Here is a 15,203-nt window from a genome sequence, read left to right on the forward strand (position 1 = left end):
TATAAGCATGGTTTTGGAAGGCCCTTTGGACCCTGAAAAAAAAAAAAAAGATCCAGAGATTCAAACTCTGTCATTCAAAAGCTAATCTTATTCCTTTTCTCCTACATTACAGTGTGTTGACTGAATTGTGTGGACTGTTAGGTTGATGTAGGAGCAATTCTAAAAAGGCAGAGAGAAATACTCTGACATCTTTTGCTTTTATCTTTGCCTTTTCAAACTGTTCTGTCCTTCACCATATAATTCAGAGAGACCATCAGAGACTCAAAACCACAGAATATTCCTTTAGCAGAAGCCTCATTATGTTCCAAATGGAAGTTCATCTTTATCTGCAACTCTCAGGGAGAAAGGAGTGCAGTTGGTTTGGACACTTCCAAGTGCAACACTTGGGACACTGCATTTATAGTCTCCTGCACCTTTGGCCGTCTCAGATAGCATTAGGCTCCTGTGTTTAGGCAACTGGATCTTGCTTTGCTGTCTGATGTAATGATTTTGGACCATGTAATCCTTGCTCATATGGTTCTTGCTCAATGACCAGGGTCGAAATGTACAGTTGATGTAAGGTGGCATAAGCTCATTGCCTAGTAAGGTAGGCCAGTCTATCCCAGGTAATAACAGTGCTCCAAATACCCTTGTGTCCTTTCTCTCTTGGCATCCAAGGTTTGTTTCAAGGTTTTAAGTAACTGCTTTGCCATCAAGACTTTTGCTTTGTCTTTCTCTGTTTTGTTTAGGGAATGCATTCTCATTGTACACTATGAAACATTTATGCTTTCACTTTGTCGTAAGAAAACCTGATTCGTGATTTCAAAGAGTTAATACAAATTAGAAAAAGCGTATTCATTCAGATCAGGCATCCAGATTGTTTCATATGTTCAGTTTCCATGTGGTTCATGCTGTAACTCCTGAACTGGAAAACACAGGTGGATCAAATTATTTCCAGATTTTTATGCTGCTGTTGGGCAGCTTGTGGGTATGATAGAAATAAAAACCTGAAGGATTTGAGTACTTTAGTGGTATAGTTAATGTGCTATCATTACACCTAGCATTAACCATCACCACTGGCTGGTTTTATTCTCCATGAACCTGACACAGTTTGCAGGCAGAACAGTGAAATATAAGCCAAATGTGAACTTGCATACCTATCCGATTGAAGTGTACTTTAGGGCATGCTGTGGTAAGGCAGAGAAACAAACAAGCCAAAGCCTTGCAACACTGCCATAGCTAGATCAGAGAAGCAGTAACCTATACCCTATAGCAATGATTTCGCATAAAATATTTGTCTTGATTTAAATCAAGGCTAAAGTGGCCCATGTGTCTTTGGTTTGGACTTTCTTCCATTTTGTGAATTTCACTGCAATACAGTGAATAACGACAACAAGACGAAAGTGTGAAACTACCTGTACTTACCTGCAAGGATATGATATAGAAGTAGTTAGATACATTTATTCTACTGGTATTTGGACATTTGTGATGAGTTTTTCAGTGTCAGTTTTCCTTAGTAAGTTTATTGGTATTAGTTATTTCACTTAATTTTGGAAGTTGTTCCACTATAAGAGCCGATTGTGTTAATGGTTCGGACAAAACTCTTCAAATGTGAACTACTGAATAACCATTATTATTCATTGTTATTAATAGTGCACCAATATGTGAAACCTTTGTCCTGGTTTTGGCTGGGATAGAGTTAATTTTCTTCCTAGTAGCTGGTATAGTGCTGCGTTTTCCATTTAGTATGAGAATGATATTGATAACACACTGATGGTTTAGTTGTTGCTAAGTAGTGCTTACACTGGTCCAGGACTTTTCAGCTTCCCATGCTCTGCCAGGTGCACAAGAAGCTGGGAGGGGGCACAGCCAGGATAGTTGGTCCAAACTGGCCAAAGGGCTATTCCATACCGTATGACGTCATGCTCACTATATAAACTGGGGGAGTTGGCCAGGGGGTAGCGATCGCTGCTCGGGGACTGGCTGGACATCGGTCAGCGGGTGGTGAGCGGTTGCAGCACTTGATTTTTTTCCTGGGTTTTGTTCCTCTCTCTCTCTCTCGTTGTTTTCCTTTTCATTACATTTTTTTTTTTTCAATTATTGAACTGTTCTTACCTCAACCCACAAGTTTTCTTACTTTTGCTCTTCCGATTCTCTCCCCCGTCCCACCGGCGGGCAGGGTGAGCGAGCGGCTGTGTGGTGCTTACTTGCCAACTGAAGCTATACTTGCCAACCCTATAACAAGTGCAAATCCACTAGTATGTAGTACCTACCTCAGCAGATCAAGCCCTCAAACGATAAGACCTCTGTAAATGCTCCTATCCATCCCTTTCCTCTCTATCCCTCCTTTGGATTTCTCTGTTCAGGTGATGAAACTTTGGCATCCTTATACTGCTACAGATCTTCGCTGCTCTGCTGCATCCTGGAAAGCCAGATCTTACAGTTCTGCCATCCAGCCAAATGATTGTTAGAGTGTTAGAGTCACCAATTTTAACTGCTGTGGTAAACAGCAAAGTAAATCAAGCTGGAATAATTCTTGTGTTTCTTAAGAACCAAAGAGGCTACCTGACAGGAAAAGGGTAGGCTGTTTGTTACAAACAACATTAAGAAATGCATCTGATACTTGAAATGTTCACAATTGAGTAAATTAGGCATTTAGTACCTATGGTAATTATTTATGTAAAACTTTTCAATCTTTTTTAGATTGGAGCAAAACAGCAACCAACATTATAAAGAAGAGTTCTGACAATCTTGGAAAATCCTTATCCTCTAGTTCCATCGGCTCCAATTCAACCTACTTAACGTCCAAATCAAAATCTACAATGAATACATATTGCAAACGAAACAGCCATACAGGTGAGTTCTTGCACTGTAACACAGTGCATCTGTAAATAAGTAATTTCATGTTAAAGGTACAGTAGGGATTTCTACCCAAAGGTTAATGTGAGAAAATTTCACCAATTCATATAGTTTCAGTGTTTTTAAAATATATGTTACTGTTTAATAAAAATCTTAACCTCATATACAATACATCCAATATATAATTCTGATCTGGGTATGTTCCCATACTAAACAAAGTAGGCGTGACGAAAGCAAACCTTACTTTGTTATAGCATTTTCACCTCTCTGGCTAAAAAAAGGTAAGTCTTATTATCCCATTGTAAATATAGAGTAACCAAAGCACAGGGAGATGATGTTCTTTGCCCAAGGTAACATGGAAGCTAGCATCATGGCTGGAAATAGGAATCAAGTCTTTTGAACCCAAGGCCACAGTTGATTCACTTGGTCAAACTGCTTGCATTTAACTGTAACACATTTATGGGTAAAGAGACAAATGGAGGCTACTTGGAAATTGGTCCTGTGTTCCCAGAGTATGCATTGTCTTTCCCTTCTACAAACGGCGTGCCATACCTACTGCTTATTTATTTAGATGTCAATGGTATATGTAACAAAAGGCATCATCTGTATTCCACTCATGCCATAAAAATGTGCTCATTTTAAAACACTTTAAAGAAGCAAAAAAAGAGAGGAGCTGGAATGATTTGCAAGTCTGTTTGCTTATGTCTGAGATAGTATTTCAGAAAATCACTTAAATGGTTCAGATTTTTTTGTTACTGGGTTTTTGGGAACTCATGCTTTTGTCCTGTGTAAAGTCACATGCTTTTGTCCTGTGTCTGTGACGTTATCACAGAATCGTCTTCTGAAACATAGTGGAAATAAAATCTGCGCACATATTTAACCCAAAGATGTGTTTACTTGCTTTAAAATATTTGTTAGAAGCAATGTTTAGATATGAAATACACGATTTTACTGGAAGGAAAGTTATGTTGTTCCTTAAGTATAAATTATTTTCAGAAGTCCCCAATGTCTCATTTATGATGGTACAGTCCTCTTTCTTGATATGTGGCATAGTTTCCAGGAAATACCTTCTTTTTTTTTATTGATGATCATTACCTGGTTCAATTAGGCACACAATTTTTGTCTAGAAATCCCCTTTTTTAAGAATTACATTGTTATTTTCTCACTAACCAGTATTCAGTGCATCCATTAGCATGAGGGGTTGTGCATCGGGTTTTTTAAGAGTGTGAATCTTTTTTTGTTATCGAGAATATACATGAAGTACATTTGCTTTGAATACAGTAAAAATGAGCGGTATCTTAGAAATTCCCCAGCGTACCTGAGCTTGCTCTCAGGACTGCCGTTCACAGCCGCGCTGGGGGTACGCAGCTGGCGCCTGCCTCACCAGGGTGCCGGTCCCTGCTGCCATCTCAGGTTTGACGTGCCACGCACCCAGCTGCCCTGAGCAAGCTGTCTTCAGCTCTCTCTCCTACAAAGTGACACTTCTGTCAGCAGTCGTCCACAAACAGCATCTATAATATCCACCGATCACAGTGCTACTCTTAATTTAATAGTAGAGGCAGAGAGCGTTGTGCCCTTTCCGCTGCAGAGCATTCTCCGTTCTGCAGACAGAGAATTCCCATTTGTACTCGTGGCAGATCAACCCTTTAGACCCTTGGTAGTGGGGTTAATGATAAAAATATGCTTAAATGTTTTGTTGGACTCAGGGCTTTTTATCAGTCCGACAATTAAAGAGGACCAGTGCTGGAGTTTTTGCAATGCGTTCTTGAAGCAAAACAATAAAACAGTTCCAGATAAGAAGTAGTAAGTTAAAAGAAACGTGCAGTTAGGAACATGCTCATGTACTTTCTTCAAAAGTGGTGCTCATGTACTTTCTTCAAAATTTACGCATGGTAATCCCATGCATAAATTATTTCCTAAAAGGGATCGCAGATGGTAATGTAATCATAGTTTGTACTGTGATTGTTTATTGGACATTAAGGGAATACCACAGTTTTCTCTGTATTTTTAAAATTTTAATGCATTTTGCTTTGACCTCTGAAAATACACGTTTTATTGTGATACTCCAAAGGAATTTTTGCATAACGTTAGGTTTTTAAATACTGACATACCTTCTCACGTGTTAAAATAATATAAAATAACATTAAGATTCTGATTTTTAATACAGCTAAACTTCTCAGTTTGATGTCTTAGCTAAATTGCAGCAAATAATGTAATAGCTATATCTTGGCAACTCTTGTTTATATGGTTAAAATGTGCTCCCTGGAATTGACACAAGCATTCATGTGTTTGTGGTATAGATAATGTCTTCTAAGGCCCTTTCCTCATCAGTGGTGGAGCATTACAGGTAAAGTGAGAATTGCTTTTGTTGAATGCATGGTTTGAACAGGGTGGAGGGATGCCACTTGCATGATGTCCTCATTGACGCAAAGGACTTTGCTAATCAGAAACGCTGCTTGTTTCTCACTATTACATCTTGCACCATTGATGCTGAATCAAAGGATAAGTGTGCTTCAAACTCTGGGTGTCTGCACTCTGTATGGGGCATGAAGCATTTGGAAGATACCATTTTAGAAAACAGACCATGTCCTGACATTAACGCCTGAGCACAGTAGTCTGAGGAAAGGAGATTAAGTTCGAACACCCATACACAAAGCATACATTAAAAAGCAAAAACAATCTGATTGAGTCCTAGAAATTTTTAAAATATTTTTAAAAGTTATTACAGGAATTTTAAGATACTGTATTTCTATTTGGTCTATGGCCATTATGGAATTAGTCTTCTAGCTATTGTTTTGTCACATCCAGTCACACCCAAAGTTTCAATGACAAACTATATATGCCTGAAAGCCGTGCTGTGAACTGCTGGTTGAATGCAGAATGCACTGATTGGGACGCGAATATTGGGTGGACCCTACTGGATAGATGAAAGAAATCACTTTGGCATCTTGTGGCCCTGCTGTCTACGAGTCTGACACAAACTTGTAGATAGTACTTAAATACCATATATAGCACTTCTGTAAATTAGAAGTTAAGATTATTTCTGCAGTGAATTTGGTGGTACAACTCCCATTCACTTCAGTGATACAGGATTTTAACCCTGTACTTGGGTGTGAAGCCCATTGAGCTAAAAATAAGAGGGTCCCGCTGGTTTCAAAGGACTTACATAATTCCTGTGCATGCAAATCTCATGAGGAAATAGCTGGTTTTTTAACAATGTAATGATGCCTTGTGAAAAAAAAAGTGTACATATTTGCAAGGAATTTCAAAAACCTTCCCTAAAGACTAAGAATTAAGTTTTCATCTTTGTAATAAGGCATTCAATATGTAGAAAAACTTGAAAATGTAGTACCATTGGCCAATAAATGCATACATTTGAAAGGCACACAGTACTCAGCAGTTTGCTATTGGACATGGGGTTATTTGCTGTGATTCATGGACATTCTTGCGTGCTTTGAAAAAATCATTCTGATATGCCTGGACATGCCTGTTTCTTTTTTCATGAGTACAACTGTTTTGATTTCTCACTCTGCAATCCATTTCTCCTTCATGCAACACTTCATACTCTTTTACGGCTTGATATCATGACTTCTGCAGGGGTGGGTTACTTTTCTGTTTATTTTTAATTAATGATTTATTTCTATAAGAAACAAGTTTTGTATGAAATCATAGTTTAAATAATATGAAAAATTGTTAAATGATCTTTTACCAAGGAATTTTCAAAGGTGATTTCACCAAGGTCTTGTAAACAGCTATCAAAAATGTCACTTGTAGAAAATATTGCTTCACAGGATACTCCATCTTACTGTTGGCTTGCAATGGTCCAAACCTTGCCTGGCTTAAGAGAATTAACTCCAGTTTTATTCACTATAGTGGAAGAGATAAAGCTCATTGGGACAATGTACTTGAGAAAATGAGATACAGGCTCTCTCCTTCTCACTGCTCACTACATGAGCTCTACCTACTGACCGTTCTCCAAACAGCAATACTGTTAGCTGCTGAAGCAGACTTTCCCAGCCCAGCTGGGAATTGCCTTGCTCCTTTTTCTCTTCAGGTCCACCCTTGGCTTATAGCACATGAACTCTGAAGGGATGCCAGTTTTCTGCATCTTTTCCTCCCCACAGTTGTTCAGTCTGTACCCCCCATGTTATGGAAAAGACAAAGTGATGCTAGACAAGCGCAAAGTTTAGGCCAGTTTTGGCTCTGGTTATCTGATTTAAGATGCAAGTCATCTTCTGCTGCATTCTGCGCAGAATACATTATTTCTGTGCATAGCTTAAAACCGTCACTGTTGAAATAATTAAATCCATTTACTGTCATCTTCCACTACTTTATTATATGAAGATATTATTTACCAGATGTTATGGAGGTGAACCCTTTTCCCATCCTATCGAAATGTTTTTAGTTTGTAAGATTCAAAGCATCAACAGTAAATTAATATATTAAAGGATTGTAGGAGTCAGTTACAGTTTAGGTAAAATAATAGGGGGATAATTTCAAGAGAGACCTGAGAGGTCTGACCACAAAACCAGGCATCTAAAAAGAATTTAGGAGAAGTAATGCCAAGCCAAAAATTTGTTTGCTGGCTTTTAAGGCAGTAATTTCATTCAGCAGTAGTAGCAATTGAAGTCGTATCTATGTGGGAGTGACACACCTCTTAAACTATGAGTTTGCTTAAGAAGCCCTAACTTCTTATTGCCTTTTCCTCTTCCTAGAGAATGTTTTTCTTGACAAGCCATCTTCAAAATTTGCCCAAGAGGATGGAGAACAGACATCAATCATCCCTGTCCACCAGGTTATTGACAAGGTCAAGGGATACTGCAATCCTCACTCCGACAACTTCTATAAAAACATCATCATGTCCGACACATTTAGTCACAGCACAAAGTTCTAACTGGGCTTCTGAATTTTTTGAACCAAAGGAAGACAAAAGTCTGCCTGGAATTGAGAATACTGGATGTCATAGAATGTGACCTGTTTAGTTGTTTTTTCCTAGTTTATAATGTTCTCCTGTTAACAGCTTCCACACGAGGACCAATTTCTCTGCCTTTTTACTGTTGTGGAAAAAGACAATTTTCCACCATGGTATTGAGCTGTTTTTAAATGCGTGCCAGCCAACATGATGCCTGGACAGCTAATTGTAATCCTGTGTAAATATTTTTTAAGACTGAAGAGCCACAAGCTCTAAATTATATAGTCCAAAGAGAAGCAAGTCTTGACTCCTGGAGAAAATAACAGACATGTCACGCAGTACAGGCAAGCTCTTATTGAACAGTTTACTGATGGTCTTTTTCTTTTGAAGAATATGGATTTCCCCTACGACACTTGTTAGACTCTTGCTTCTTGACTGTCTAGTGCTGTCTGTTCTTTATTCGTAAGTGAATAAAACCCTAACGCCAGTGTTAAAGGGTTATTTTAAACCATTTTTGACTAAATAGACCTAATCATGCAAATCTTGCTTACCAAAACAGTATGTGCTGTAAATTCAGGCTATTTTGTATCCAGGACATAGAAACACACTTAGTACATAGATGTGCTGGCTGGGAAGAGCATGCAGGTTGCTAGTAACTCTTGCAAATTTTAAGCCCATTGATATTTATGGAATTTGTACATATCATTTGCATCTGTGCAGAACAAGTACACAGGTAAATCCAAAGTTTACACAAAATCATGTTTCAACACTTATTGATTGGTGTGTATGAAATGTGGCATCTCCCATCACAATTCTATGTTTAATGTTCTTTTTCACTAAACGAAATAGAAGACATTCAACTACATATAGATATATAAATATATACCTAGGTCTCTCTCCACACATATTTTTATAATAATGCACACAGTAAATATGACAGAGGAAACCACAATGTGTACCACAGACAATCTAAGAACAATGAACGGTGCTAAAACTTAAGTATTTAGATACAAGATCAATAATTTGTAAGCCCATGAGTTCATTTGTCAGTCTCTGTACTTCAGATATACTGTATGTATAGACACCTCCATCAGATGGCATTGCAACATTAGAATAACCTGGAATACATGTACCAGTAATAAATAAATAACATCTTTCTGGGCACATAACGTTATCACTATCAGTATCCCCCTCCTGCCCCTTGGTTGGTTGACTTGATTGAGGTTGTTGGAGGCACAGAGTTTAAACAGCGTTCAGGCAACATTAGGGAATTTCACATTGCTATTCTGTGTGCATAACGACGCTGAGTTGTGTGTGTGCAGAGAAGAGACAAGAGCATAAAATGCTTACTTGTTTTCATCTCTATAAATGTGTGACACATTAACATGCGGCCATGACTGCCAAGAGTGCATCTCTGCTCTTGAAGCACGTCTCGCCCCATGACAGGTTTTGTAAAAATTATGACTGCACGTGTCGCTGAAAGCATGGGCCAAAACATCAAAGGTGTTTTCAAATAACATTTTCAGAGGAGAATATCTCCTAATGGAAATTTTCATTCTTAAAAAGGCTTTTTTTTACCAAAATATTTTTAGCCAGATATTTAATTAATTGTATTCAGAAGGTGACCAGAAAGTTGTGCTGTGAGATTTTTCGGTTGCCAAGCAGGTGGATGTTCAGTGATTAGGGATGTGGATTTGTGCCTTTCTCTGCTCTTTGCACGCGCTTTTGCGTGCAGAGATCATTTAATGCTGTGACCGCACAAATGGCGTATTTTCCCTGGCTGCAAACACCTGGCGGGAGGAGGATGTCCTGACGATATTCCGTCCAGAAACACTGCTGTCGCTACACGGACCTTAACGAAACCTCAGTCTCGTAACTGCAAATACTTACGTGGTGGTATGAATGAAAGTCAACCCGATTCACTTAAAATGTAATTATTAACAGGGATGAGTGTTGTCAGATATCTTTAATAAGGGAAATAATTTAGGGAGAGATTATGTACAAGCATTTACTGAACTTATATTTTATCATCCCACTTGCTTAACTACTGTAGATAATAGTGTTCACATAGCAGCTTACTGTGAGATTTCTACCTGATTAAGGTGTTCAGAAGTGAAGAGAAGGAAAACCAAACATTCCTGAAAAAATGAGGAATCAATAAAACATAATAGATTAGTAAAATATAAATAAAAAGCAAACACAGTATCCTGACTGAAACTGAGCTGTAACCTAACTATCAGTTTAATGTACAGCTACCTATATATTTGCTGATTTAAGATTTTTTTTTCTCTTTTTTTACTACCATGTAGTAATCTTAAACTGTCTGTGTCAGTTAGATGCTCTTGAATGCTCTCAATTCTACAAGGTAAAGCTTCTACTTTGTAGTTGACATGCTGTAACCTCCCTTGTATATATTTATTTATTTGTGAGGTTAAATATGTCAAATATATTTAGCTCTATAATGACTGTTCTTGTTACTTTAAAACTAAGCTTCTGCTTCATCATAGAAGAAGAGGGAAAGAATAATTTCTTATATATGTTTTTTCCAAACACCTTGTGAAACAATTTACTGTAGTTCTATGTTTTACAAGTATGAGGAAACATGTCAGTGTAATTTGTAATACTAGTCAGTGGAATATAGTGTAACAGGTTTGAAGATGGACTAAAGTGGAAAGAAACATTTTCAAGTAAACACTCTTGCTGTTAGTGTTCCAAATAATTAAAGTCTTTTAATAGTGAATGGTTGATTTTTTTTTTCTTTTTTAGTGCTTAATGTCAAAAATTACTGAGTGGAATTCTGGAAAATAATCTTGTGTTTATTAAGTATGTGAGAGAGGTACATGCCTAGCCAAAATGTTGGAAATAAATGTGCAAGACTAAATGCATCTCATCAGAGGAATGCAGTTTGCAGAATATGCAGAATTTTGTGATTTATTCAATGCCACATCCAGTGAATGATCTGAAAGTTATGCAAGTTCATTTATTTATGGTAGCAGTCATGTCACAAAAATGAAAAGAAAATCAAGGCAACAGATAATATGCTGGGATGAGCTTTGAGAAGTAACACAAATGAATAATCTAAAACTCAGGAGTTATTTCTGTTTGTATCTTTCTTTCCAGCTGAATGTAGTCCTTCATTATCAATAACTTGATTTAACTTGTAATCATACTTTGATCACTGTTGAAATATTTTAGTCAGCCAATCACTTGATTAATACACACTAATGTATACACCTTAAATGTAACACACTAATGGGCTACCTTTAAACATTTACCTTTAAAGAACACAGAAGCCTGCTGACATGTGTCAGATCTGCTCCCCTGTATTTAAGTCATCATAGAAAATGCACAGAATATGAAGATTTCACAGTAATATTTTTAGAAAGCGATCAAAACCAACCCCATGTGATAAGTGGGGTTTATTAATGAGGATGCTGGGTGTGCCTGTGGACGGTCTGTCCATGTGTGTCTGTGGACAGTGAACACTACCCTTGAGATTTATGCCTTGAATGGTGTGGGAGGGCCCTCTGAGGGAAGGAGCCCAGGTTTTTTTTCCAAGGAGGATCTTGGCAGATGCCAAACTTGTAAGGAATGATTTGCAGCGTTTGGGGGTGGATTTATTTTTCTCCTCATTTCATCACTTTTTAAATATCAAGAACAATTTTATTTTAATCCTCTACTGTTAACAGCTTCCTACTGTAACCCATTGAGTTACATAAAATGCCACTTCATTTTATTACTTTTGAAAGGCTGATCTATAATCAGACACATCTATGTAACCACAGGGACAGCTACCAAGTTACAGGGCAGCAGTGTGTCATTCATAGAGCCATTATAAAAAGTTGTTATGCATTTACTATATGTAAAGACATAAAACCATATATGGGTCAGCAAATTGGACAAAGGGCTTAGAAGTTAATGGCAGGGAAACCAATCATGCAAACCAGTCTATGGAGCAGCTGTTTCATGCCCAGTGCTCCAGCTGCTGCTATGCTAAGGAGGCTTTCCCCTTCACCCTCCGCTTAGCCAGTCTTTGCCTACTCAGTCCGTTTAATTTTCAGAGCTCCTGGCCCCATCGTGGCACTCCCATCCTCAGGACAATCATTTGCTGCAGTGCTAGGGAAAGGGAAAAGAAAGAAAAGGAAACTGAAAGGGAAAGAAAGGGAAAGGGAAAAAGAAAGAAAAGGAAACTGAAAGGGAAAGAAGGGAAGGGGAAGGGGAAGGGGAAGGGGAAGGGGAAGGGGAAGGGGAAGGGGAAGGGGAAGGGGAAGGGGAAGGGGAAGGGGAAGGGTAGTTGCCAAGGCCTGCTGTGCATCTTCTTATACTTTCCACATGATTTCTTGCCCCTTCCCCAGGAAATGTCACCCTGACCAGTGATGGAGGCAGGCCATTCGAGTAGGTGGAACACACCACCATGGCTGTTTGTGCACCTGTCAATTAAAACTAATATTTTTGACCCTCCAGCTTTAAGCTGAAGATCTGCCATGGTTCTTCAAGGCAGCAACTCCAGTATTTCCATGCTTAGAGGCTAACCTAGCAATAATATATCTGTAGTTCAGGAAGAACGTAACGCCCCTCATGATGAGAAATCAGTCTGATAAGGTTCAAGCACCACACCAGAAATAGCTAATAAATCTCACGGAAACCTTTTCTGGAAAGATAGCCCTTCCTCAGACCACTCTGCTCACTCAAAGCCAATGCTGCTATTGGTCTTAGATTAAACCCAGATTTAATGCTCACGAGGAGTGCACATTGTGGTGATGTCCGTATGGATTGTATAACCACAGCCATCTGACAGCAGTTTGAATTACATGGTTTTCTTGAGGTGTGTTGAATGACCTACCCTACAAAATAAATGCCAGCTTGAATCTTTAGCATGTACCAGATGATAGCCTAAACTGGGCACTTTGTATCCAGACTGTTCTAGTAAGAGTTCCCAAAAAACATAGCTTTAGGTAGAAAAGAGTTCTCAAAAATCCCGACTATATTCCATATGTGAAGTGTAGGAGAAAGAGCGAATGCTGATAACTCCGGTCTGATGTTTCCTTCCACTGCCAGGTTTTTCCCATCCTGGCAGCCCACCGAAGCAAGGGAAGAAGAGGGCCGTGGTAGGGGAGTGCATCCTGCTCTGCCCGACAGCGGAGGGCTCCCGCTGGCCCTGTCGTGCTGCATTTCACAGCACTCCAGTTCCAAGTGCAGTAAACGCAGTAATACTACACATTTACAAAATTCCACTCTGGTTTTCTTTTCCACGCGCCTGGCACGACTGCCTGTGCTTTTCCAGCAGAGGGCAGTGGCATATTACTGGTTGTAAAGCTGTTAAAATCAAGAGAAAAATGCAACATGATTCTTCCACGTGTAAGCACCAGCGCAGAGATAAGTAGGAGAGTTCATGTCAGGTTTGTCTATTATTTAGCAATCTGTTACATCACCGGATAAAGCAAACACTCTGCGCTTGGGGAAGTGAGGGGAGAGAGCTGTCTGCCTGCATTTGGGCATATTTGGTGGAAAGAGGAATACAGAGTCTCTCTGTATTTTCTTTTGCTAGTTGCTACATTTTCTCCTTTTTTGCTCTGAGGGGATGCAATGGAATTAGCAACTGCTACGCTGCTGTTAGCTGAGCAAACAGAACTAGCTCACCATTTCAGGCTTGCGCACTAACTTATTCCAGTACTGGACAAATGATTTGATCTGCTGGGCTGCCGTCCTGTGACTCAGAAATTCACTGTATGCATAATTATCCAGGGAGGAAACAAAAACCAGTAGCCCTCTGTTGACAGTGGCACACAGGCCATACCTACCTACCACTTTTTCCCACAACAGCATAGGGACAGAGCTGCACCCTCTGCTCCACATACTCTTTCCCCACGGCACGTATTACCAGGTCAGCTTAGGCAAGGTGCAGAATCCCTCGGCTACACACTCAGCTGTACAGCTGCCCCCAAGGCCGCTCGGTCGTGGAGCAGGACTGACCAGAAAGCTGCTCCATTGGACAATGGCATCGTGTTGAAATTAAAATGTCTCATCTGCAATTCTGGCAAGATTTTCAGGGAAAAAGTTCTGAAACAGTTTGAATTGCCCCATTTGTGCTTGTCCCAGGAGTCTCACTGGCATGTCCCTCTCACCCCACACCTGCACCAGCACCAAGGTGGCACCAAGCTAAGGGGAGAGGGGTGGCGTGGGGCAGATGGGGTGGAGAAGGCAGGGAAGGACATGACCTGCTTTAGCCTCTCCTACTTTTTTTGGAGAGAGCCCATAGACGTGGCTGCCCTGGCTGTGGAAAAAAGGAGCAGTAGGAAGGGAGGCCCAGGAACAGTCAGGACTTGGTGTACAGGGCAGGGCACAAGACTAGTACAACAGATGTCATGACACCATCACTTCTCCAAAACACTTGTGGTGTTGATGTTGCACAAGTTCAGAGTCACGGCACAGCTGCGTTACTGGCACATCGCCTCTCGGTGAACTTACACAAGCATGGCTCTGCACAAGGCAGGAGCCAGCGTGAGTTCCCCGCCATTTCTCTGTGCTCCCTACAGCCAATGCTCACTTCCCAGGAAAGCAGACATGCCAGCATGCTTCTCAATCTGGCTGCAAATGTCTCATTGCTCGGACATGGTCATTTTCTAGAATTACCCAAGGTACAGGGTGAACTGGGCGTTATGCAGACGCTGACAACACTACCCAGATCACAGAACTATGATCGAGATTAGGACAGTGATCGTGCTCAAGAAAGGAGAGTGAGCATGAGAAACCAGCACTTACAAAGCTTTGCAGGGGCACTGGAGGACAGGGGCTGAAATACTGTGGTTTCCCATGCAGCGTGCAACTCAAAGAGCTCTCAGAGGAGTTTTGTGTGTGTTTGCAACAACTCGGTGTGGGACAAGCGCAGGCTGAGCTCTGCAGGGAGGGCAGCTGGGGGGATGCAGCTCCAGCAGCCTAGCTGGACCTTGACCCATGGGTGGCTTCCTCACCATTTCTTTGGTGTAGCCTAGACACGGTGGTAACTGTGGAGCAAGATTGGAAGCAGTCAGGCTAATGCCTCTTGCAGGTTAGCAGTATGTGTTTAGGCAGACTGGGCCTTAAAATGGTCATCCAAACCAGCCCCTACCCCCTTGGTCTGGTTAGGTGGCAGCTCTTACCGGAGATGAGGAACTTACATTTATTTTAGTGACATTAGTTGGAAGAGAAGCTGGGGCAAGGCTGCCAGTTCCTAGTAGGTGACTCCAAGGATTACACTGCAGAGGTACATCACTGGGTTTTGAAAGAAAAGGTGAGCCTGTTCAAGCCCCACACCGCACACCTCCAGATCTTCGTACCAGCTTCAGACAGAAGCACAGTGAAGTGAGTCTGTCGTGGTGCTTCTGAGGTGCCTGGGCAGGACTGAGAGAAAAGCACATTTCATTGCAGAAAAGATCAACGCAAGAAAGATCAGCACAGGCAGAAGCAGCCTGTC

General features: G+C 40.4%; 1 protein-coding gene across 5 annotated transcripts in view; it reads left to right on the forward strand.

The window, feature by feature from the left end:
* Positions 1 to 10,638, forward strand: part of ADGRG6 (adhesion G protein-coupled receptor G6) — a 115,912-nt gene extending 105,274 nt beyond the window's left edge. For 4 of the 5 annotated variants that reach the window (XM_075498856.1, XM_075498859.1, XM_075498857.1 and 1 more), the window contains 2 exons: positions 2,683 to 2,835; positions 7,554 to 10,638. In XM_075498856.1, the coding sequence (XP_075354971.1) occupies positions 2,683 to 2,835; positions 7,554 to 7,732 (332 nt within the window). In that variant the 3' untranslated portion in view covers positions 7,733 to 10,638. Of the gene's footprint in view, positions 1 to 2,682; positions 2,836 to 5,138; positions 5,186 to 7,553 lie in introns of all 5 variants that reach the window. The other variant, XM_075498860.1, reaches the window with a different exon arrangement.
* Positions 10,639 to 15,203: the final 4,565 nt, after the last annotated feature.

This window comes from Mycteria americana, chromosome 3, assembly GCF_035582795.1.
Source record: "Mycteria americana isolate JAX WOST 10 ecotype Jacksonville Zoo and Gardens chromosome 3, USCA_MyAme_1.0, whole genome shotgun sequence".
Taxonomy (NCBI): domain Eukaryota; kingdom Metazoa; phylum Chordata; class Aves; order Ciconiiformes; family Ciconiidae; genus Mycteria; species Mycteria americana.